Source organism: Zeus faber (genome assembly GCF_960531495.2).
Source record: "Zeus faber genome assembly, chromosome: 10".
NCBI classification, from domain to species: Eukaryota; Metazoa; Chordata; class Actinopteri; order Zeiformes; family Zeidae; genus Zeus; species Zeus faber.
The window spans coordinates 18,432,696-18,455,195 of NC_137199.1; the positions used below are offsets into that span (position 1 = coordinate 18,432,696).

General features: G+C 47.5%; 1 protein-coding gene across 1 annotated transcript in view; it reads right to left on the reverse strand.

Annotated features, from left to right (window-relative positions):
* mgat4b (alpha-1,3-mannosyl-glycoprotein 4-beta-N-acetylglucosaminyltransferase B) overlaps positions 1 to 22,500 on the reverse strand; it is a 107,491-nt gene that overhangs the window by 14,266 nt on the left and 70,725 nt on the right. Inside the window, exons 7-8 of the mRNA XM_080007850.1 lie at positions 9,872 to 9,947; positions 5,497 to 5,611 (exon numbers count right to left, since the gene is read on the reverse strand). Of these exons, the coding sequence (XP_079863976.1) occupies positions 5,497 to 5,611; positions 9,872 to 9,947 (191 nt within the window). The remainder of the gene's footprint in view (positions 1 to 5,496; positions 5,612 to 9,871; positions 9,948 to 22,500) is intronic.

Here is a 22,500-nt window from a genome sequence, read left to right on the forward strand (position 1 = left end):
CAGTTACCCTGACATCTACCCCACTACACCTATAAATAATCAATTACACCAATTTATACCTTATTACATGATAAATACGTAAACCTACTACACAATAAATGCCCTTCTACACCAATAGATACAAAAGTACCCAGTTACCCTGATATCCACCCTACTCCACCCCTACACCAAAAGTTACTCTACAACAGGATATACGCGGATCAGCCACAACATTAAAGCCAGTGAGTTGTTGAAGTTGATGTGTTGAAGCAGCGTAAGGATCTGAGCCACTTTGACAAGGACCACATTGTGATGCTAGACGACTGGATCAGAGCATCTCCACAACAACAGGTCTTTTGGGGTGTTCCTGGTATGCAGTGGTTAGTACCTACGAGTAGTGGTCCACGGAAGGACAACTGGTGAACCGGAGACAGGGTCATGGACGCCCATGGGCTCACTGATGCGCGTGGGAGGTGAAGTCTAGCCCGTCTGGTTCGATCCCACAGAAGAGCTACTGCAGCACAAATTGCTAAAAAAGTTTTGCTGCTATGATAGAAAGGTGTCAGAACACACAGTGCATCACAGCTTGCTGCATATGGGGCTATGTAGCCGCAGACCGGTCAGAGTGTCCATGCTGACCCCTGTCCACCGCCGAAAGCGTCTACAAAGGGCATGTGAGCGTCCAAACTGGACCATGGAGCAATGGAAGAAGGTGGCCGAGTCTGATGAATCATGTTTTCTTCTACATCAATTGGATGGCCGGGTGAGGGTCTGATGGAGCATGTGTGGGATGTGCTGGAACAACAAGCCCGACCCCTGGGGGCCCCAGCTCTCAACTTCCAGGACTTAAAGGATCTGCTGCTAACGTCTGCCAGAAACCACAGGACACCTTCAGAGGTCTGGTGGAGTCCATGCCTCCACGGGTCAGAGCTGTTTTGGCGGCACGATGGGGAGCTACACAATATTCATGATTATTAGTGGTGGTTTTAATGCTATGGTTGATTGGTGTATACCCTACTTCACCAAGAGTCACCCTACTACAAAACAAATACCCTATTACACCGGTACAGTAGATACCCTACTACACATTTAATACCATACTCCATGGACAAAGATCCTTCTACACTGATAAATGCCCTACTTCTGAGATTACACAGACAGATACTCCAATATTCTGACAGACCAAAACACCCTTACAAATACCCATGGCAACCACTCAACCCTGGTTTATACCCTTCTAATCTGGCAAATACCGCCCGTGCCGCTCTCTACCCTTACCCTCGCCTCTACTAAAATACCTCCGCCTAGTCTCCATGAAATAGCCTCATTAAACAGGTTGAATTTGCCACTGGGGTGACAGATATGGAATTGGACTGAACTGAGGATAGTTTTATGAAGCCCCTGCTTCCACGCTTTCCCCCAAGGGGGGTTCTCGTGTAATGAGGGGCTGTGTAAAGGCTGCTGGGAGGGGGTGGTCAAGAGAGAGAGAGAGAGAGAGAGAGAGAGAGAGAGAGAGAGGGAGAGAGAGAGAGAGAGAGAGAGAGAGAGAGAGAGAGAGAGAGAGAGAGATTGATAGACAGAGACGGAGCGTGACTGCTTTTGTGCGTGGGGTTAGCTTAGGGACCTATTAGAGTAAAGTGGAGCAGCAGAGGCTCACGGGAAGAAAGTGGGGCTGTGTAATTTTATGTAAGAGAGAGAGAGAGAGAGAGGGTAAGTAATAGGTGCAGTTTAGAGGGTTGGAGCACTTTTGGATGACGGTGGCATTGTTACTGACGGTTCGAGCAGTTTCCTTCACATAATGATTGTCTAACCAATTTTTTTCATGACTAACAGTTTGTGATGCTGGTTGGAGCTGTTTTATGGGGAATTCCCGCCCCGTGAGCATGACTAATGCACAATCATAATCCGATCATAGTCATTCTTTATTCTTAATATCCAAGGTAATTAACTTGGATATGTTTTATTTTTCAGGTAACATTTTCTTACTGCTTTCTTTCACATTTCTAAATGCTCACATGTCCAAATCCATATCTCTGGATTACTGAACAACACCGAGAGAACAACTAAAACAGAAGGGCGAATTCCAGTAAGACCACTTTCTACCGCTGGTCTTTGCTTGGCAGTCGAGCGAGGTCCGAGGGGAGCGCTCCCGCTTTCCGGGCGGAGATAGGTCAGAAGAGTTCAGCGTGTTCAGCAAACTGCAAAAAGTTGCATTAAGGCCGGAATAGTTAAGAGAGCCACTGGAGTCAAGGCAGTTCACGTCGGGGAAGGCGGCACTTCAGTTTGACTTTGACAGAACCCGAGGCCGGGACCGTCGCTGTTATTGCTCTCATGCTTTGCATGTAAACACTTCAATCCAATTATTGTCATAACATGATTATCGCCATTAGTGTGGCCTTCCATCAGAGTTTAGGTTCTGAAACACCCCGTTAGCTCAGACAGTTGGTGCTCAGTAGAGTTGGTTGGATTGGTCACTTGAGGTGGTTGGGATATTTTTTCATCCGAGGTTGTTCTTTCTGTGAATGTTTATCAATTTTCACGGTTTATTGACCACAACCAGCTACGCTGCATTATCAAATTCGCCGCGACTGCCGGCAATTTTTGCAGCAAAAGGTGAACCCCGCCACCAAGAACAACATACGTAGCGCAAACCCACTGAACGCTGTTTCTTATGAAGCACCAGCGAAAAAAATGTGGGAGGAATATCAAATATGGGATATTTTAAACAATATAATCTGGATTATTCAGGATTACCATTTCAACAACGCTTGGGTAAAAATATTTAACCTATTCTCCTATTTTACCAGCGTTGATCCGTTTAATGAGTTTAAAGGTGCTGTGTAGGGGAATTTCCCTTTTAAACGGCGCTGCTGCAGTGGGATTGGACTGTGATGCGTGGGGGGCTTGGAACTTGGCGGCGGGGCTGACAGAAGGCTGCTTTGTGTCTGGGTTCGGATCTGCTGCAGGCCCCCCGCTGTCTGGCTCGCACAAGACGACTGTCATCTCAACACAACATCCCCTCAGTTCTCACATGATACAGACAGTGCACACACACACATTTACACACACGAGCACGCACACACACACACACACACACACACACACACACACACACACACACACACACACACACACACACACACACACACACACATACGCACAAACGCCTAAAAAAACACCTTTTTTTCCATACAGAAAACGAATAAGCACATAGAGAGAAGACACACGTTGATATGCACAAACACACGCACAGTCAAAAGCACACACGCACACACACACACACACACACACACACACACACACACACACACACACGCACACACACACACTCTGTGCCTGTCTGTGTGTGTACTACTCATCTACTGATCTTCATTAAATCACAAGACACCCCCCCCGAAACAGAACAAAACACACACACACACACACACACACACACACACACACACTATGGCTATGAATAGAGAATGGCAGGGTGGGGGCATACGGGTCAGGATTGTGAAACTGCGCTGGCATCAGTCTCATAACGCGCCGGGGCAAACCGTTCTCCTCCTCGAGGTCAAACTTCCCCGTTTCCACCGATTATCGTCGGTCAACTGACGGATGCGGTTCCGTTTCGGTAACTCTCCGTCTCATCTGACAGATGAAGCGCTGGCGGATGAGATCGCAGGGGCAAGCTTCCTATTTCGGCAAACACGCGACGCCAAGCCTCTCAAACCGATTTGGGGAAAGTGGAACGGGGCAAGACACAAGGGTGCGCGAGCGTGCTGGCCCCCCCTGGGGGTGTCCGCGGTGACGCTCCTTCTGTTCTTATTCACTGCTCATCCCGGACCGTCCATCGCCCTTGGGCCTGGCGCTCCCCGGGTTGGCGGACGAAGTGGCTCCAGTTTGGGTCCACTGCAGCGGGCAAGTGGACTCTGTCTTCCCCGGAGACAAAAACTATCACAGCTTCTCCATGGTAACCGAGTGCAAAAGTGAAAGGAGCGGGCTTCCTGTTGGCTCAACCAGATACAGTGAGCATGCATAGCATACAGGAAAAACGCCTGCAGCAGCCCAGGTTCTAATTCCGCCTGTGGCCATTTTGCTGCGTATCTCTCCCTCTATCTACCACCCGATTTCCTGTCTCTCTCTGCAATAAAATGAGAAAACAGCCCAGAAAAATACACACAAATTTAAAAAAAGGACTGCAGTGGTGTCAGATGGAGCTTCCGCCCGTTTACGAGTCTGCACACCCACCATTTTCCTGATGATATTCTCTCTATTTTGTGGTTTTGGAAAATTCGAGCGGCGCGGTGAGAAACCTTCCTTAAAATTAAGCTGATGAATATTTTTGGCACAAAAATTTGTTCCATTTGAAAAGCAGGAAGCACGACTGCTTGAACAAATAATACATATCATAAATAAGCAGTCGTCTTATTCGGATTTTATACTAAAAGTAAGTCTTCTTCTTCTTAGTGTTAAATCAGTAAGATCCTTGAATCTTGTACCTCGTACCAAAGCGCTCAGCAGAAATAGAGCTGGTGACGGCTCAGGGTTTTTACTGCCTTACTGCCTTGCTCATGGGCGGCGATAGAGACGTCAGGCGAGTCCAGTTACAGGACAGGACAGCACCTCGACCCGCTCATCGCAGAGCACGGAGACAGAGTCCCTGCCCCGGAAAATAAATTCAATTTCCGGCGGTTCCGACCAAGTGGACCCCGCTTTCCACGCGCCGGCGTCCGCTCACTGGATCTGGAAGGCTGGCACTTTAATGAATTGGTGGGTTTAATTCACTGTGGGTGGCCAATAATTTGTACAGAGGTCGGGGCGTCTGCAGCTCAGATCCCATATCAGCAGCCCTTGAAATTGGGTTTTTCTGAAAGTGAAACCAGAAGCCGTTACCGCCGCGGGAAAGAAATGTCGCCTCCTATCAGCACCTTGTTTTAATTTGCAACATGCAGATGTCAGCGATGAGACTGTCACCACAAGGGTGTTTGAGTGATTTGTATCCGGCAGCTCTTGCAACACAATTTATTCCCCTTTCTTCTTTTCGTTACCATTTAATATTTTTGTTTTTACGGGTTTCCTCACGCACTTTCTTTTTACGCATTTCATCCACCTTTCTCCACCTTCTTCTAACTGTATTATCGAGCACAGCTCCTGGCACAGCAATGTATCTGGGGATAAGAGTTAAGATAGAAAAGATATAGATACTGTAGATAGATAGATAGATCGATCGATCGATAGATGGATAGATAGACAGACAGACAGACAGACAGACAGACAGACAGGCAGACAGACAGACAGAGAAACAGACAGACAGACAGATAGATAGATGAATAGAAAGATACAGACAGACGGACATAGACAGACAGACAGACAGACAGACAGACAGACAGACAGACAGACAAATAGAGAGATATATATAGACAGACAGACAGACAGACAGACACAGACAGTTGAAGGTAATACACAGTTGTTGTGCTCAATGTGTACTAGAAAGTAACTACAACTAACAAATCAAAGTCTGCAGCGTCTCACCGATGAAGCCCAGCTGCGAGAACTCCAGGATCATCCAGTCCTCCAGAGGCTGCTGCAGAGCAAAGTTCTTCATGGTGGTGAAGTAGTTGGGACGGGCCACGATGTCGTCCTCCAGCTGATGTCGACGGAAGAAAGGAGGGATGAACAGAGGAGAGGAGGACAGCGAGAGCGGCAGAGAGTAGAGGAGAAGACAAATTCAGCCTTTGTTCTGGATTTATCACGAGGTGGGGGTGGGGGGGGGGGGTAACAACGTAATACATCTGTGATTAACTTTAATTAGATACTAATAGTTGTAATTTGCAGCGATGGGGTTTTGTGATTGTCGACATATGGTCCAAACGGGCCAATAATTGAACCCTCCTGGGCTGTAAACAGAACTACCACGGTGAGTGAAAACATAATGGCCGCTCCTATTAGTGCGGCTGTAGGCTGTGCTGTAATTACAGCCGATGAATTAAATAATCCTGATATTAGTCATTATACGGTGTACTAAAAGTGACTAGAGAGCCAGCGCTGCTTTGGGATTACTGACCTTCTGTGTGCATCTGTGTGTGTGTGTGTGTGTGTGTGTGTGTGTGTGTGTGTGTGTGTGTGTGTGTGTGTGTGTGTGTGTGTGTGTGAGTGTGTGTGTTTGTGCGTGTGTGTGCATTGCATTTGCCAGTGCGTTTCTGTCAAACTGTATCCGTGAATACAAGATGAAAAATTAAAAAAAAATTCTATGATGCATGGATGTGTACTTGTGTGTGTCTTGTTAACAGTGTGTAAGTGCGTCTTTGTGTGTGCATGCGTGTGTCTTTATGTATGTGTATTTCTAAGTCTATGTGATGTGTGTGTGTGTGTGTGTGTGTGTGTGTGTGTGTGTGTGTGTGTGTGTGTGTGTGCATGTATGTGTGACTTTATGTTTGTGTGTGTCAGTGTGTTTGTTTCAAAGTCTTCGTGTGTGTGTGTGTGTGTGTTTTTCTAGGTCTGTGTATGTGTGTGTGTGTGTGTGTGTGTGTGTGTGTCTGTGTGTCTGTGTGTGTGTGTGTGTGTGTGTGTGTGTGTGTGTCTGTGTGTCTGTGTGTGTGTGTGTGTGGAGCTTAGCAGCAGGTAACAAGGAGAACTCCTCTGGGTTCAGAAGCTTGTTCCCTCTGCAGTGAGGCTCCGGCATAAGACTCACGCCAACCTGTCATTACCCATCATGCCCTGCTTCAGCCCCCTGCAGCTGCACGCAGCTTTGGGATGCAACACCACGGGCACAGAGCTGATAACCTGCAGTTACTTCACCTTCATGTACTCGAATCAACGGAACCGAACCAAACTGGCTGTGGATCTGCAGAAGCACTAGTTTATATATAAATATATATATACACACACACACACACACACACACACACACACACAAATAACTCCCCAAGCGCTGCTGCGACTGCTGCACACACAAATTCCCTCAGCATCTTTCCTTCTCCTCCTCCTCTCTACACCTCCACCTGCCTTCCTCTACCACAAACACACCCTAACGTACACAGACAGACACGCACACATAGACACAGACACAGACACACACACACACACACACACACACACACACACAAATAACTCCCCAGGTGCCGCTGCTACTGCTGTACACACAAACTCCGTCAGCTGTCATTAAGAATGCAACCGCTATGTGTGTGTGTGTGTGTGTGTGTGTGTGTGTGTGTTGGCATGTAACGACCGCGTGTAACTCTGAAGCTCCGCTCACCTGGGTTCAAACACCTTTAAACCCGGGTGAGCGGGGCGTCGGAGTTACACTCGGTCGTCTCTCCGCCGAGGCTTGCAAGATGGCAGCTGCCTGCCGGCGTTTACCCCCCCGACTCTGACGACCAGACCTGACAGTAATTACCTCCTTTCCCTCCTTCTCTTCCAACCACCATGAAAGGGAAAAAAAAAAAAAAAAAAAAAAATATATATATATATATATATATATATATATATATATATATATAAATCTACTACAAGTTCAGAGGGAGTGTGGTGTCAAAACAGGCAGGCCGGCTCTCCGTTAGCGTCAAAACGCTTCATGGGAGCTGGTGATAAAGAGCAGAGCCCTGGCAGGGGGATGTCAGCCGCTCTGACAGGGTTGAAGGCGAGAGAATTTAACCGCCGATCCGCGAAACAGAACCGTCGGGCTGAATGGGATTTAACAAGCGGAGAAAATTGAGAGGGGGGAGGCGGGGATCGAGACGGGAAGAATTGAGTGGCAATTAGGCGACATAACGGGAAGGACCCCGGCCGGCCGCACAGCGAGGGGACCCAAATAAAGTCCCCCGTATCAGCGAAATGTGTACGGCCGTTTTCAATGTAATACCATGCGTTGGCTATTCATATTCGGCTGCGATAAAGGTTGTAACTGCCGACAGCAAATTAGCCTGTCTTTCTGATACGTTCACATGAACTGGTCAATTTGTCATTCAACAACTGTAGCTCAGATGATATATCATAGCTCTGTGTTCAAACCACTGATTTGTGTGGCGGATCGGCCATGTCAGAAGCGGCCTTTCTCGTGGCAAAAAAAAAAAAGAGAATTCTGGGTAATGATACTGCAAGCTTCCCATTGGCTGAATCGGCAGCAGGGGGAACGGCGGGCGTAGACTCCATCCTTAAAGAGACCAGGAGCTCTTTGGTTAAGATGGGGACAGAGCTGCTGCCGCGAACTTCACCCGCAGCACACCCACAATGCGGCGATGCCGGCGGCGGCAGCAGGTTTAGTTCAGTATTCCCAAATCTTTTTTATTAGATATCTAAAAAGAACGGGCTGGGATGAGCGGGAGCGATACGGCGGCTCAGCGAGACTGAGGGCGTGAGGCGGATCGCGAGGAGTCTGGAGAGACTGACGCAGGAATCCGCTCCGCAACGTCAGATGGTAGAGTGACGCCGCGAGGTTCAGTGATTGTATGTCCACTTAAACGTTAAGATGGAGACGTAATTTAAACATCCGGGTTATAAGCTTTACACTTCTGTTTTGCTGACTTTCGCAAACTACTACTCCCACCACTGTATTCCTGTAGTTTATCACTAGTTTTTTTAACTTTGTTTTTCTTTACCTACACCAGCCCACCACAACGAGCCCCCGGATACTCCACCACCCCGCCCCATCGACGCACATACAAGCACACCAGCACTTGACACCACCACTTATAAGCATAATGGATGGATACTCCAGGCTACTGTAACACTAAAACAGAGATATTTTCAGAGCAAGTAAAAGTTTTGTTGCCAGCAGGCCAGAGAGAGATGTGAGTCGTCGGCCCCGGGCTGGTGCATCGTCAAAGTGGGCCGGCGACGCAGATCTCACCAATCTCTCTCGCTCTTGTTGTTGTATAATGGGCTTGTCTCGGTGTTCCCGATGGCCATGTTCTGACTATGCATCGGGAAGTCGCAGTGCAAATTCCTTTGCGTGTTTTTGCCAAGTAGGTGGTACCGGTGCTAAAGCCATATAGAGTATATGGTTACCAAGCTAAATTTCTTGCTAACATGTAACAGTAAAACAACAGTTTTACTGTGCAACAGTTTATTTACTGCCGTCCTATTTTATACAGAACTGTATGAAATTGAATGATTTGACACAGCTAATATGACAGCTTGATCTGTTTTCAACTCTCAAACAGGCTGCACTTTCAAAGGTCAACGTGGCAAAAGCCACTTTTGGCTGACTCCATGGTTTTCTGTGCCAGAGTTCACCAAGGTTGAAGTCTCCACCAAACTCAGCGTCACTCCGCAACGGTTGTGACGATTCCATTTGAAACGGGTCAAATTCAGCTCAAAGATTCCCAGTCAGAAACGCTGACGGAACCAGGGCCTTCCCGCTCCCTTTCAAAGGCTTCTTCTGTTTCGTCTGTGGGATTCAGGGGCTGTTCCCCGTCTGTCTGAGGGCTGCAGATTAGACGGTGCCTTCGCGCTGTCCTCTGGGCCTGCAAAGCCCTTTGAGACCGACGTAACAGAAAGCGACTGAGTCAGGGAGAGTATTACTATTGATGAGGCGGCGGCGCTCAGCTTTTAGCTGCTAACCCGAAATCTGTAACCCTGAAGACAGAAGCAACTTTTGTCGAAAATCACTGCGTCAGCGAAATGGGCCAGCCACCATATCGATTTGTTTACACATCACAAAGAGAATCCACAAATCACAGCCGCTGAATATCTCGTGGTTTGGAAAAAGATCCTCTTGTCCCGGGTCTTGTCTCGTTCACGTCAAAGTGCCTGTGAGCGTCGCCGGGATGGCACCGCGCGCACCCACTTAAAAAGGGCTTTGAGCGAGCGGGTTTCTGGGCATACATCACAAGGAAGCAGTAATGCAACAATACAATCCTGCGTGTGAGGTTTGGATTCTTCTCTTGGGAGTTCACGGGGTCCCTACCTGCACGTAGTAGGTTCCTTTGGACTGCGCGTACATCATGAGGAAGCAGTAATCCAGGTTCTGCTTGGTCCGCCATCTGCGCAGGAGAAGGAGCAAAAGAGGAGGAGATCACTGACGGTGGAGCCCTGTTTTTCATTGTTTTTGTTTTTTTTTCCCATGATTTTTTCACACAGACACGTAGGAAAAGAAAATCGAGTCACTCGCACGCAAACACAGACGCACACTTTGGGCCCAAGCCCCCTCCGCGGAGCTCGGATATCGCCGACATCCCGGATAATGACAGTTTTATCCCGGTTCCGCAGACAGAGCCGTAGGGCGGCCCGGACCGGACCGGGACGGGTTTCCCTCTGATTAGAGCTATAAACATCCGCCGCCCTTTGTTATCGGGTTCGCGAGCAGCGTCGCGCCAGCCCGCCCCGCCGTCACACGCCACGCGGCGGCCGGGAGAAGTTTCCCGGCGGATAAAAAAGCTGCCAGAAGTTCATAAAATGGCCACAGTTCTGAGCTTATTGGAAGATATAATCCCCCTTCTACGCGACGGTGGAAAATGGGAATTTACGGTGGATCAAGTTTCAGAGCTTCAGTTGCCAAAATGCCCAGATGAAGCGGAGACCTTTCCGCTGAGGAAATGCTTGTACCGAAAACAGTTGTGGTGTAAAGGGTCAAAAAATAAAAATAACAATCAAAAAGTACAATATAAAAAAAAGAGAGACCGTGTCAATGAGTGTGTATGTGTGTGTTCATGCGTAAACGTTATTATGCAATCGCCCGGTTACGATTATTGGAGCTGATTGGAATCTTTTTGTAAAAATAAGATTCCACAATCACACGTTTAAGCCAAATGGAAATCAGAAATTTAAGGCAATGTCAGAAATGTCGCAATAAATACACATGAATTTGGTGGGTTTTTCTTTTTTCATCAGTTGAGCTGAGGAAAATAAATTGTCGACCTGAATTTGCGTGTTGCAGTGTTTCCAATTCCAACAGCTCTTCAGCTATAGACAGGAATGTATTATTACACTGCTATAATACTCTATAATACACTCTTGTCATAGAATAGTGGCATTACATTACACACAACTAAATTGTTCATCAGATTTATTTCTATTATAATTAATCATCAAAATCAATGTCATGCTTGCCACAGCCTCTAATGAGAAAGAGAAAAAGTGTCACTTTCCACTGGGTTTTGAGCCGCTGGTGTTCACCGCTGAGGCTAAGTGTTTGTAGTAGCGCAACACACTGGAACGACTGTTTCTTTCATGGTCAGAGACATTCAAACACATGGTTTGCAAAACGTTCCTCACGAATGCCAAAATATTCATGAGGAAACGCACAAAAGCACTCTCATCCTGCCCGGGCAGTTGAAAGAAAATGGTGCCGCGACTCAATTTCTCTCGCTGTTTTTTTCTTTCTTTAATAATTTTTTATTTTATTTTTTACACGTATACACATCTAAATGTGTCTGTATCTCACACACAAACACAAACACAAACACACAGGCACGTACACACACACACACACACACACACAAACACACACACACACACACAAATAATCAGAAATTCTATTTCCCTTAATCATCGGGGGGAAAGAGATGCCAAGGATAAGTTGATTAGATGGGCCATGAGAAAGGAGCGCGTGATCACAGGAAGCTCTCAGCAGCGGCGGCGAGACGCAGCTTGTCAGTTTTCCGACCAATCAAAGAGCAGACGCCTCGGGCATCAGTCTGAAGAACAGAAAACCCCTTCACACTGAGATGTTCTCGATCCGCCACTTTAATTTCGACAAACACACGTTTCCGAAAAAAGGAACTGCGGAGAGAATTAAGAAATTTGTCAGTCGTGGAATGATGAACGATGTCTCACGGATGATATAAAAAAGTGGCGGAAGAACGACAGAGTTGGTTGGAGTCCATGAGGCGAAGAACAACAAATTAAAAAGGAGAGATAAAAAAATATAAAAAATAACTCTCCCGACTCTAAACTTTACGTGTTTGTATTTGAGATTAGCATTGGAAGCTGATCCACACCCACGCTCGAGACAAAGATCAAATCTTGCCGGGAGAGCGTAAGGCGCTTAGAGAGCTCAATTCTGTCCGTGGGGACTAGGGATGCACGATGTATGTCACGTCAGCATCGTCATGGCGATGTGGACATGCGCATCGCCATGGCGATGCTGACGCGACATATATTGTGCATCCCTGATTTGATGCCGACTCAATCTCGAGTGAGGCGAAAGGACGCAAACACGTCATGGAAGACTCCCGGGTTAAGGGTTCTTGGTAGGGTTGGGTATCGAGGTTCCAATTTGGGAATCAGGTCCCAAACACACGCACTTCTGTTTACACTCTGGAGCATGGCTGACCGCAGCAAACGCTCGGAAAGTTTGGCTTGGCTTCACTAAATTGTAATATTCATTTTTACTAGTAAAAACAATGTCAAAAACCAAAACTATTTCCATCATTAATCAAAATAGTTTTGGTTTTTGACATTGTTTTTCTTGATTATTCCTTCAAAGAAAGAGTGTATTCATTTTTTTATTTTCTATGCAGATGCACTCCACTACAAAACCACCCAAATCATCTGAGAACAGTTAATTGTTCCCAAATAGAGATCAAGTTGTCTTTTTTTCCTCCACTTTTTTCCAATGTCGTGCGGCCCTCGTATGGACACGCGGACCGGTGTAAACAGCACAGAGCGGGGGTAGCGGGGGTAGCAGGGGTCCCTAGCGCAGAGTAAACACACGGTTCAATATTGACTGGAACGGGTAACAGGTACACTCGACACACTGGAGCTGCTCCCCCCTGACGGGCCTCCTGGCGTGAGGGAGGTAGGCGGGGTCATGGAGGCGCCGGGAGCTTCAACTGGTGCTCCGACCTCAGCGGACCACTTAGGGTAGCGCTAAAGCCTGAGCACGTTTTAAAAAGGCGCACATCAGAGTTTTCAGCCGCGTGCATTTTACCGAGAAAGCAGCTGACTCATCAGTGGAACAAGTTGTATCGTGCGTCTTACGACGCACATCGTCAGTGATGTAGCCAGGGGTCATCCGGTGTTTTTTGCTCTTTCAACAATCACACGGCCCTGCCCGGGCGGCCCAGCTGGGGTTGATTCGTCCGTTGATCAAGAGCACATTTACATATACCAATGCCGACCGGCGGAAAAAAAACCAAAAAACAGAAACGGAGCCATTTTCAGGAATGGCCTCGCAACGGCAAAGAATGTACACGGCCCCCTCCTCCCACCCCGACCCCATACCAGCGCCGGTTGATATTTCGAATAGAACAGATGTGAACACACGTGTTAACACCTTATTCAAAACATCATCTTTTTCCTATTATTCACCCTGATTACTGTGCATGTCAACATACTGATTTCCGCGTATGTGATGGTGTCAGTCAGCACATTCATTCAAAGACCCCCAAATGATAACCACCCATTAAACACACTCAAAAAGATGTTAATATGCAAAAATGTGCACAGGCAGCGGATGCGGCGATCCGGGCGTGGAGGCACACGGAACGGAAATGGAGACGAATCGTTGAGTGAACAGAAGAACTGCATCACCTTTCCCATTCCCCGCGCTGGAAAACGGGTTTGCTTGTAAATGCATGTGAGTACTAGTCAAGAAAAAAACAAAAACGGAAGTAGGTTTCACGCGAGGTCGACGCGGCGCGTAGCTGAGCGGCCTCTCGCCGCCACCGCTGCGGGGACGAGGCCCACCTCCACGACGCCGCCACCTCCACCGTCACCGAGTCCTAACAGCCTTTCCTTAGAAATCGGAATCGGGCGGAAGAAAAGAAGGCACGGAAAATGATACGGAGGGTGGGAGAGGAGGAGTGGAGGACAGGAGATGAGCTGTCTCCCTTCACTGCACAATGACTGCAGCCCTCCGCAGCCTTCTCCCTGCACTCATTGTGCGGTAAACGGAGACAGCTCATCTCCTTACAAAGCAGTTGATTGGGTTTTTAAAGTGCCTTTTTTTACCGCAAGGCGTCAAGCACCTTTTATTAGACCGCTGGCTTTAAAAAAAAACCCCAAAAAAACACACCCGAGGAAAAGTTTTTTTTTTCTTTTCTTTTTTTTTTATTACTGGAAAACAGTAAAAGTTAACACAAACCGGCCCCACGCCTGAGCCGGGCTCCTCGTGCTCTGATGAACTGTTCAGCTTCGGCCATGGAGACGGATTGTGCGCCCGGGAAAGCGCGGGATTTCCGGGAGGCCTCAGCCGCGCAGCGCCGGGTTCAGGGTGCGACCGAAGAACTGATCCGAGAGACCCGTCCCTGGGGAGATGGGGTCGTGTCCTGAAGTGACTCGAGCGAACACACGCGTTCTCATTCCCATCCGACCTCTGACGGGAGTCGTTTTGTTTTGTTTTGAACTCAAGCGATTTGAGATCACATCACATAACAGACACACACCTCACACACGCACGCACACACACACACACACACACACACACACACGCACACGCACACGCACACGCACGCGCACGCACACGCACACGCACACGCACAAACTCCAATTTATGTTTGATCTCACAGACTTGCAGAGTTGAGTGTCAGAGTCTCGAACTAGTTGTCTTTTACAAGTGCCTGCGTGTTAGTATGCAAGGTCACGGCCCCGGGAGAGGACGGCATGAGATCGTCACCACGGCAACAGCATCCTGGGAGTAAACTTTTTAATTGAAGTCGAGGGCTTTATCTCAGCGGACGGGGCTGTCAGGGACGTACGGGGGAGGGAGAGCTTGTTGGTGTGTGGTGGCCCTGTGATCTCCTCCATCCATCGTCCTCCTCCTCCTCCTCCTCCTCCTCCTCCTCCTCCTCCTCCTCCGCCCGCTACGCTGATGACGCTCGACGTCACCTCTCCTCCGCCCCCCCATTACACGCACCGGACAGGAAGGTAAAAAGGCTGCCTCCCTGCATGTCTCAAAGAACTGAGTGGCCTGAAGTCTCTGCACCACGTAAAGCCCAGTCTGGAACACTCGTGGTTTCTGTTGCTGCTGTCCCGTTGACCTTTGACCTCTCCGGTGAGATGCGTGCGATATGTGCCGAAAACGTGTTCCTCATCGCAATGGAAAAGTGACAAGCAATAAAAAGAAAATAATCATTTCTTCTTTACTTTTCCAACTTGTTCTGTCTCTCTCTCTATCTATCTATCTAGCTATCCATCCATCCGTCTATCCGTATATCATCCATTCATCCATCCATCCATCCATCCATCCATCCATCCATCCATTTACCTATCTATTTATCTATCTCTCTATCTCTCTATCTATCTATCTACCTATCTATCTATCTATCTATCTATCTACCTACCTATCTATCTATCTATCTATCTATCTACCTATCTATCTATGTCCTCTAGTCTCTCCAGGCCAATCTCCCGTGGCTGGCAGCTTGATCAATGAGATGCCCTGCCTCGGCACGGACCAAGGAGTCCTGCTGATAAACCACAACGGGAGGAAACGCAGAGGAGAGGAGGAGGAGGAAGAGGAGGAGGACGAGGAGGAGAAGAGAGCTGAGGGAGGCAGGTGAGTAAGACACATAGTGAGCCTGAATTGATTGGAAGTGGCTTTGATTCAGCAACGCTGCACACACTGGTTTTAATCAGCACAGAGACACTGATCAGAGAGGCTCCGTGACAGACATAGACACAGCTGCCTGTCTATGTGTTCTGATTCTAGAGGCTGCTACTGTCTATGTGTTCTGATTCTAGAGGCTGCTACTGTCTATCTGTCCTGATTCTAGAGGCTCCTACTGTCTATGTGTTCTGATTCTAGATGTTCTAGAGGCTGCTACTGTCTATGTGTTCTGATTCTAGAGGCTGCTACTGTCTATCTGTCCTGATTCTAGAGGCTCCTACTGTCTATGTGTTCTGATTCTAGATGTTCTAGGGGCTGCCAGTCTCTGTGTTCTGCTTCTAGATGTTCTCGAGGCTGCTACTGAAGTCTGCTACTGACGACTGCTACTGCTAAGAGAGAATTGGTAAGTAAATTAAATAATAATGATATTTAGCGGCTTATTCTAAGTGCTGCTGCTGCTCGTGCTCCAAACATATCACTTACAGTATGTTCGTGCAAGTTGTAGCATCAGCTACAGAAAGTGACTTCATTTTTTTATCTGACGCCTCTCCAGTGCTGCCTTTTCCCTTTTTACACGGGATTTTGTCCATTTTGACCGACTTGGTCATGATTCCACCTGTTCATGTGCTCCAGTTGTTTGCTGGGATTTATCTCTAGGAGCATAAGAGCTACATCATACAAGGAATAGTGGAATCAGTAAAGTGAAACATTATATACAAGTGTTTTTATATACGTTTTTTTAATGTTTTATATAAGTTTTAAGAGGTGACCTAAAAGGTTAAAGTGAAATCAGACCACAAGCCCCGAGAAACGACACTTGTAAAAATGTGTCTTTACGAGAGATTTAAAAGAGGATAAGGCGCTCGCCAGTCTGATCTCATCAGGGAGGTTGTTCCGGAGAGTGGAGGCCCTTACAGAAAAGCACCCTTGCTCCTCAGCCAAGTTTGTGGAATGGCGAACAGAGCCTTGGCAGAGGATCTCAGGTTGCGGCCGGGCACGTATGATGTCAGGAGATCTGAGATGTGCTCGGGTGCCAGTGCCGTTAAAGTCATTAATAATATCTTAAAATCAATTCTAAAATTTACCGGAAGCCAATGAAGAGACGCTAAAATGGGGGTAATGTGCTCTCTTTTGGTTTTGGCGAGGGGTCTGGCAGCTGCATTTTGGACGAGCTGTAATTTATGTAGACTCTTTTGGCTCAGACATGCGTAGAGAGCGTTAGAATAGTCCAAACGAGAGGAAATAAAAGCATGTACAACAGTCTCTAGATTTCTGCTGATCCTGGAGAGTCTCCTGAGCTGCAAAACAAACAAGACTGGCCAACTGTGTTGACATGCTTGTTCAAGCTGAGGTGGTTATCAAAGGTGACACCACAGATTTTTGCAGAGCAGCCAGGTGTTTTGCAGTATAAGGACTAGCTGTGCCAGGGCCAATAATAATTACCTCAGTTTTATCAATATTTAGCTGCAGAAAGTACTGGCTCATCCAGCATCTGATGTCAAGGGGGCAGTCCTTGAGTGTATTAATTTGATAAAAAATCATTGGGGTTAAAAGAGAGGTACAATTGAGTCATGCTCATAGGAGTGGAAGCTCACATTATGCCTGTGGATGACATGCCCCAGGGGTATCATGTAGAGAGAGGACAGGAGTGGTCCAAGGACAGACCCCTGAGGCACCCCGCTCGTTATCTTCGCAGAGGCGTGATTTGGCAATGGCTACACTAAAGAAATCAACGAAAAACGGAAGATTTTCCAGCATCAGCGGCAACCAGCAGTATCATTTATCACTTTAAGGAGTGCAGTCATCACTTTAATGAGTACAGTCTCTGTGCTGTGGTTTGCCCTAAATCCTGACTGGAATGTCTCAAAGAGTCCGTTTCTGTTGAAAAAAAGCAGTCAATTGTTCAGCAACAACTTTTTTCTAAAACCTTGGAGAGAAAGGGCAATTTGGGGATTGGTCTAAAGTTATCCAGGGAGTTAGGGTCTAAAGAGAGGTTTTTCAGAAGGGGTTGAACAATTGCGTTCCTAAAATAAAAAGGGACATTACCAGACAGTGGAGATATGTTAATTATGGAGAGAATAAACGGGCTGACAGATCCGTAGACTCCTTTTAGAAATCTCACTGGCAGGATGTCAAGAGCCCACAAAGAGGGCTTCATTTTATTGATCAACTCAGTCAGACCTTGTCAATAGATATTGTGTCAAAGGTCTCAAAGAGGGCAGTAGTTTTAAAAGCAATCGTTGTGTCCTGAGCAGGCGGGGGAAGGTTCATTCCGATGCTAGAGACTTTGTTGACGAAGAAGGTTAAAAATTTCTTCACATTACTCAGGGGAGGAGTCCATATTGACACTTGGAGGAGCCTCCGTGGCACGCTTAATTACCTCGAAGAAAGTCCCTTTTGTTGTGTCGGTTCTTTTTCGAAAAGGTCCAGAAAACCCCGTGCTCTGGCATGTTTAACCTCTGTATTAAAATCTGTCTGTATTAAAAGTGTCAAGGTGCACTGTTAGTTTAGAAGCTTTCCACTTTCGCTCTGCCCTGCAACAGTCCCTTTTAAGGGCACGTATGCTGTGAGTTATCCACGGCAGGGAAACCATAGAGGGCTTTTTTTCTGCTTAAATGGTGCAATTTGGTCCAAGATCTGGGCGCAAGTATTATTACAATTATTTAGGACTGAATCAACATCTTGACTTGAGCCAATGTCAACTGAGGAAGACAGGAGAGAATCTGTGAATTAATTTCACAAAGGAAATATGAAAAAAGCGAGCGCATACAGGGTTTGGCTTTATTATTGGACAGAGATTTTAACATACATGAAAACCTGTACGTTCTCTCTGTTAAAATCTCACACAATCAGGACTCTGTCATAGTTTGGCATTACAACAGAGAGGAGTTCAGTTCAAAACTGTTTAAGAAAACCAGACACAGATTTAACGCACAGGGGCGAATTCTCAAAGAATGGATTAAGGCCACTAATAGCACCATGAATTGTGTATCAATTGCCCCCGCCATCCACGCATATACACGTACATGTATATACACGTAAATACAATATTGTGCTAATGATATGCCAGCGCAAACACGCCCATTAAGTGTTGCTGCTGAATGCAATTTGCCCTTTTTTTGCGTCTGATCGCAATTATCCATGTGGCAAAGTGAATAATCCTTGCGTCAGTGGGGAGGGGGTCTGCAGTGGAGAGTCATTACCCATTTATGCCACTGCTCTACACCTGCCCTTTTGACAAATCATTAGGAATGTTATCAGTGTTAAATTGATATAAAACTTAAAATAATTGTCGGACAGTAGTCATTTTCATTTAAAGTGTTTAATGAAGATGTAAAATTGTGTTTACTCAGTGTTTACTTAATCGGGTTTCACAATACTTTAGCTTTATATGCAGTGAATATAAAACTTTTAAATAGTATGACTAAATCTATCATAAAACTTACTCTTCGCACAGTTCATTTATTGCATTAAAAAAATGTGTAAATATTAAAATATTTATTTAAAATATTGGTTCTCTTAATATTACAATGATGACTGTTGATTTAATATATCTTGCTCTGCAAAGTTCTGGGCCGCTGCACCCGAGGCAGCGGCCTGCGGAGCTGTCCATGGTCCTAAGGTTCAATGTCAATTTTGACCACTTTATGGCTATTCCCTATAAATTTTAGTTGTTTTTTCAATATCTTTTGAGTTTTAGGAATTGAGGAATTCTAGAACCATTTTTGTCAATGTTTGTAACACCTTTTTTGTACAAAAGATTATTCAAAGTTTTAACAAGTTTTTGGAGTGAGTTTTGAAAACCACAGACTATATAATTCTCAAGTCACTGGAAAGTCTGGGCGTGACACCCCTTATAAATGTGCTTCAATTGCACCAGCTCTCTGCAGACGATCATGGAGCTCTGCCTTTTTTTTTTGGTCTCGCGCCGTTACCACCTGGTCTCTGTGGATTATAATAGCGTCACTCTCACTGCTTGTGGTTATTAGCGCCGGTGTTTGTGAAGTGGATTTGCAATATGTGCGACGAGGCTCATATGCATTTGCATCTCCGCCAAATGCATGCATAATACCTTATTTAAATAGGCGCAAACACCACCGGCGCACCGAGACACTATTTGCTTGGCAACGCAGTTAGCGGTGCATTTCACCGTTGGCAAGTGCTTTGTGAATTACACGCTTGCATTTAGCAGCCTGTGAGAGAAAAATGCAGATGATAAATGCTCATGGAAGATATTGCTTTACAACCAAGTGATGTCCAAATGCAAGTGGCATATGTGTTGTTTGGTGATTACTCTCGACTCCTCTCTATCTTACATTCCTGCCCACAAAACGGCACAACTGTTTTGTTTAACGTCCTTTGTTACAAAAGTTCTCAGGTGTTACTGAAGGCAACAGCGAATCACATGGTGGGTCTCAGGAAAGGCCCGACCTATTTTCTGCATATTTTCTGCATATTCTGCAGAATAAATATCTTAAACGCTCTCAGTTTGTTTTCCTGTAGTGAACAGGTAAACCTCACCGACCACGCAGTGAGAGTTCTCCAACATCCACGCAGTCGCTCTGTTGAAAAAGGATTCTATCGGGGGGACAGAGTCGCCAACATTTAGCCGTGTTTCTGATATCGTGATGAAAAGTCCACAAATAAAAGAGTCGACAAAAGTCCATTTAGCAGAGTCGACTTGCAAAACGTGTTCGGCAAAAAGGGGCTGAGCAACACCTGAGGCAGCAGAAGACGGGATGAAGATGAGCAATCTTGCACGGGGTGTTCTATTAAGCGTGTCATCCGAGCGGCGTGACACATCACTGTCTTTATGGTGAAACATTACGTCTTAATTACATGCCAATCTCCACGGGGCGTGGGCGAGTCAGACCCTTTGAAATACATTTGTGTCGGATCGTATTGTGCTGCCGTTGGATTGTAAACAAACTGGAAACACATGTGGCGGCGTTGCATGTTGAGTCCCGACATCGGGGTGAAACCTGTGAATTGTGAGGCTGCAGCGACGGCTGAAAGCGCTGGCGACAGGCCCGTCAAAGTCGAAGAAGCGGACACAACCAACCCGTCGCTCAAATGCACGGACGGTCGCTAGCGCAGAATACGACGGAGGCGAGGAGTTAAACGCCAATGCGTGGAAACGGCGGCTGGAACGAGCGGGACGATGCGCCCGGCTGCTCCGTTTATCCTTCGCTTCCGGTGGCGATGCGACGCTATTGGGACGTGCCAAAGTGAAATATGCAAGGTGTAATGACGATCAGTGTGTCTGCCGCTCGGCCATCGACCTGTTCTGTCTGGGCGATCTGGGGGGTGACTGGCGTGTCAGGCCGGTATTCCGTCTGGCACCTCCACCTCTGCCACCACCTCCCTCCATCCATCCATCCCCCCATCATGCATCAGAATCCAATCAACAGCTTAGACCAAGCAGACTGCACACCGATGGAGAGGAGGGGGAGAGTCGCGTTCGTGTGTCGCGTTCCTCCCTCCTTCTCCTGCTCCTCCTCTCCACACCTCCCCCCTTTGTTGTCCACCATCCCGTCTTCCTGTTGCTGTTGTGCTATGCCTTACTCTGCCACAAACACACCCCAACGTACACACACGCACGCACACACACACACACACAGACACACACACACGGACACGGACACACACACACACACACACACACACACACACACACACACACACACACACACGCACACACACACACACACACACACAGGAGAGGAGACTGAGAGGAGGAGCAGGGGAAGAGAAAGGGGGAAAAGGAGGAGCAAGTGGGAGGAGGAAAGGTAGATGGAAGAGCTGGGGAGATGGAGGGGAGATAAGATATGGGGAGGGGAGGGATGGGGAGGAGAAGAGGTGGAGATGAGGAAGTGTAAGGGGAGGAGAATAGGGTGTGGCGTGGGGGAGGAGAGGGGAGGAGGAGAGGAGGAAGGGGAAAATGAAAGATGTGGAGAGGGGAGTAAAGGTGGAGCTGAGGGGAGGAGAGAAGAGGAGGAAAAGGGAGTGCGGAAGGGGAGGGGTCGAGGGTCAATTCGGAGAAGGGGGGTGAGAGGATGAGAGCGGGGAGAAGAAGGAGATGAGGGGAGGAGCAAGAAGGAGGAGTGGAAGATGAGAGAGGGGGAGAGGTGTCGAGGAGAGGGAGATACTGTCGGCGAAGGGGAGAGAAAGGGAGGAGAGGGTGAGAGAGGAGGAAAAGAGGAGGAGCAAAAGGAGATGGAAGAGGTCGAGGGAGGAGTAGAGGAGGAAGAGGGAGGAGGAAGGGAGGAAAAGAGGGAGGAGAGGAGGAAAAAGAGGAGCAACGGGGGGAAGAGAGGAGATGAGGAAAATATGGAGGGAGATATCTTATCTCTCTCTCTCTATCTCTCTCTCTCTCTCTCTCTCCTTTCCTCTTTGCACTCTCCTCCACCCCTTCTCTCCACCCCACCCTCTCTCCCTAATGAACAGTGAACAGTGTCTCAGGCTCCACACCTCTTTAACACTCTATCCCTCCCTCTTTACCTCCTCGACCACACATCCCCCTGTTTCCAGTTCTACGTTCTGGTCCTCTCCCCTCCCCTCACCTCCCCTCTCCCCCCATCGTCTCCCCCTCCCCTCCTCTCCCCGTCCTCTCCCTTCCTGTTCTCTCCGCTCCTCTCCTCATTCATCTCCCTCCCTCCCTCCCTTTACGCCTCCTCTCCGCCCGTCATTTCCTCTTCCCTTCCGCTCTCTCTTCCGCTCTTGTCCTCTCCTCTCCCCCAGCCCTCCCTTCTCATCCCTCCCTCTCCTCCTCTCCTCCCTCTCCCTGCTTTCCTCCTCCCAGCCTCGGCTCTCTCTCCCCCTCCTTTCCTCCCCCTCACCTCCCTCCCACCAGTCGCCCCATTCTGTCCACCAGTGCACCTCATACAGATATCGTGTGTAATGCTTTGTCGTCAAACTTGGAAAGACTGACAGCAGAAAAGCCTCCACCCGTCCACTTTGTTATCTCTGACCTCCCTCCATCCCTCTCTCCGCCGTGCAATGACGAACATACAATTTCATTCCCACTAATTTTATTGGTGTGTGCG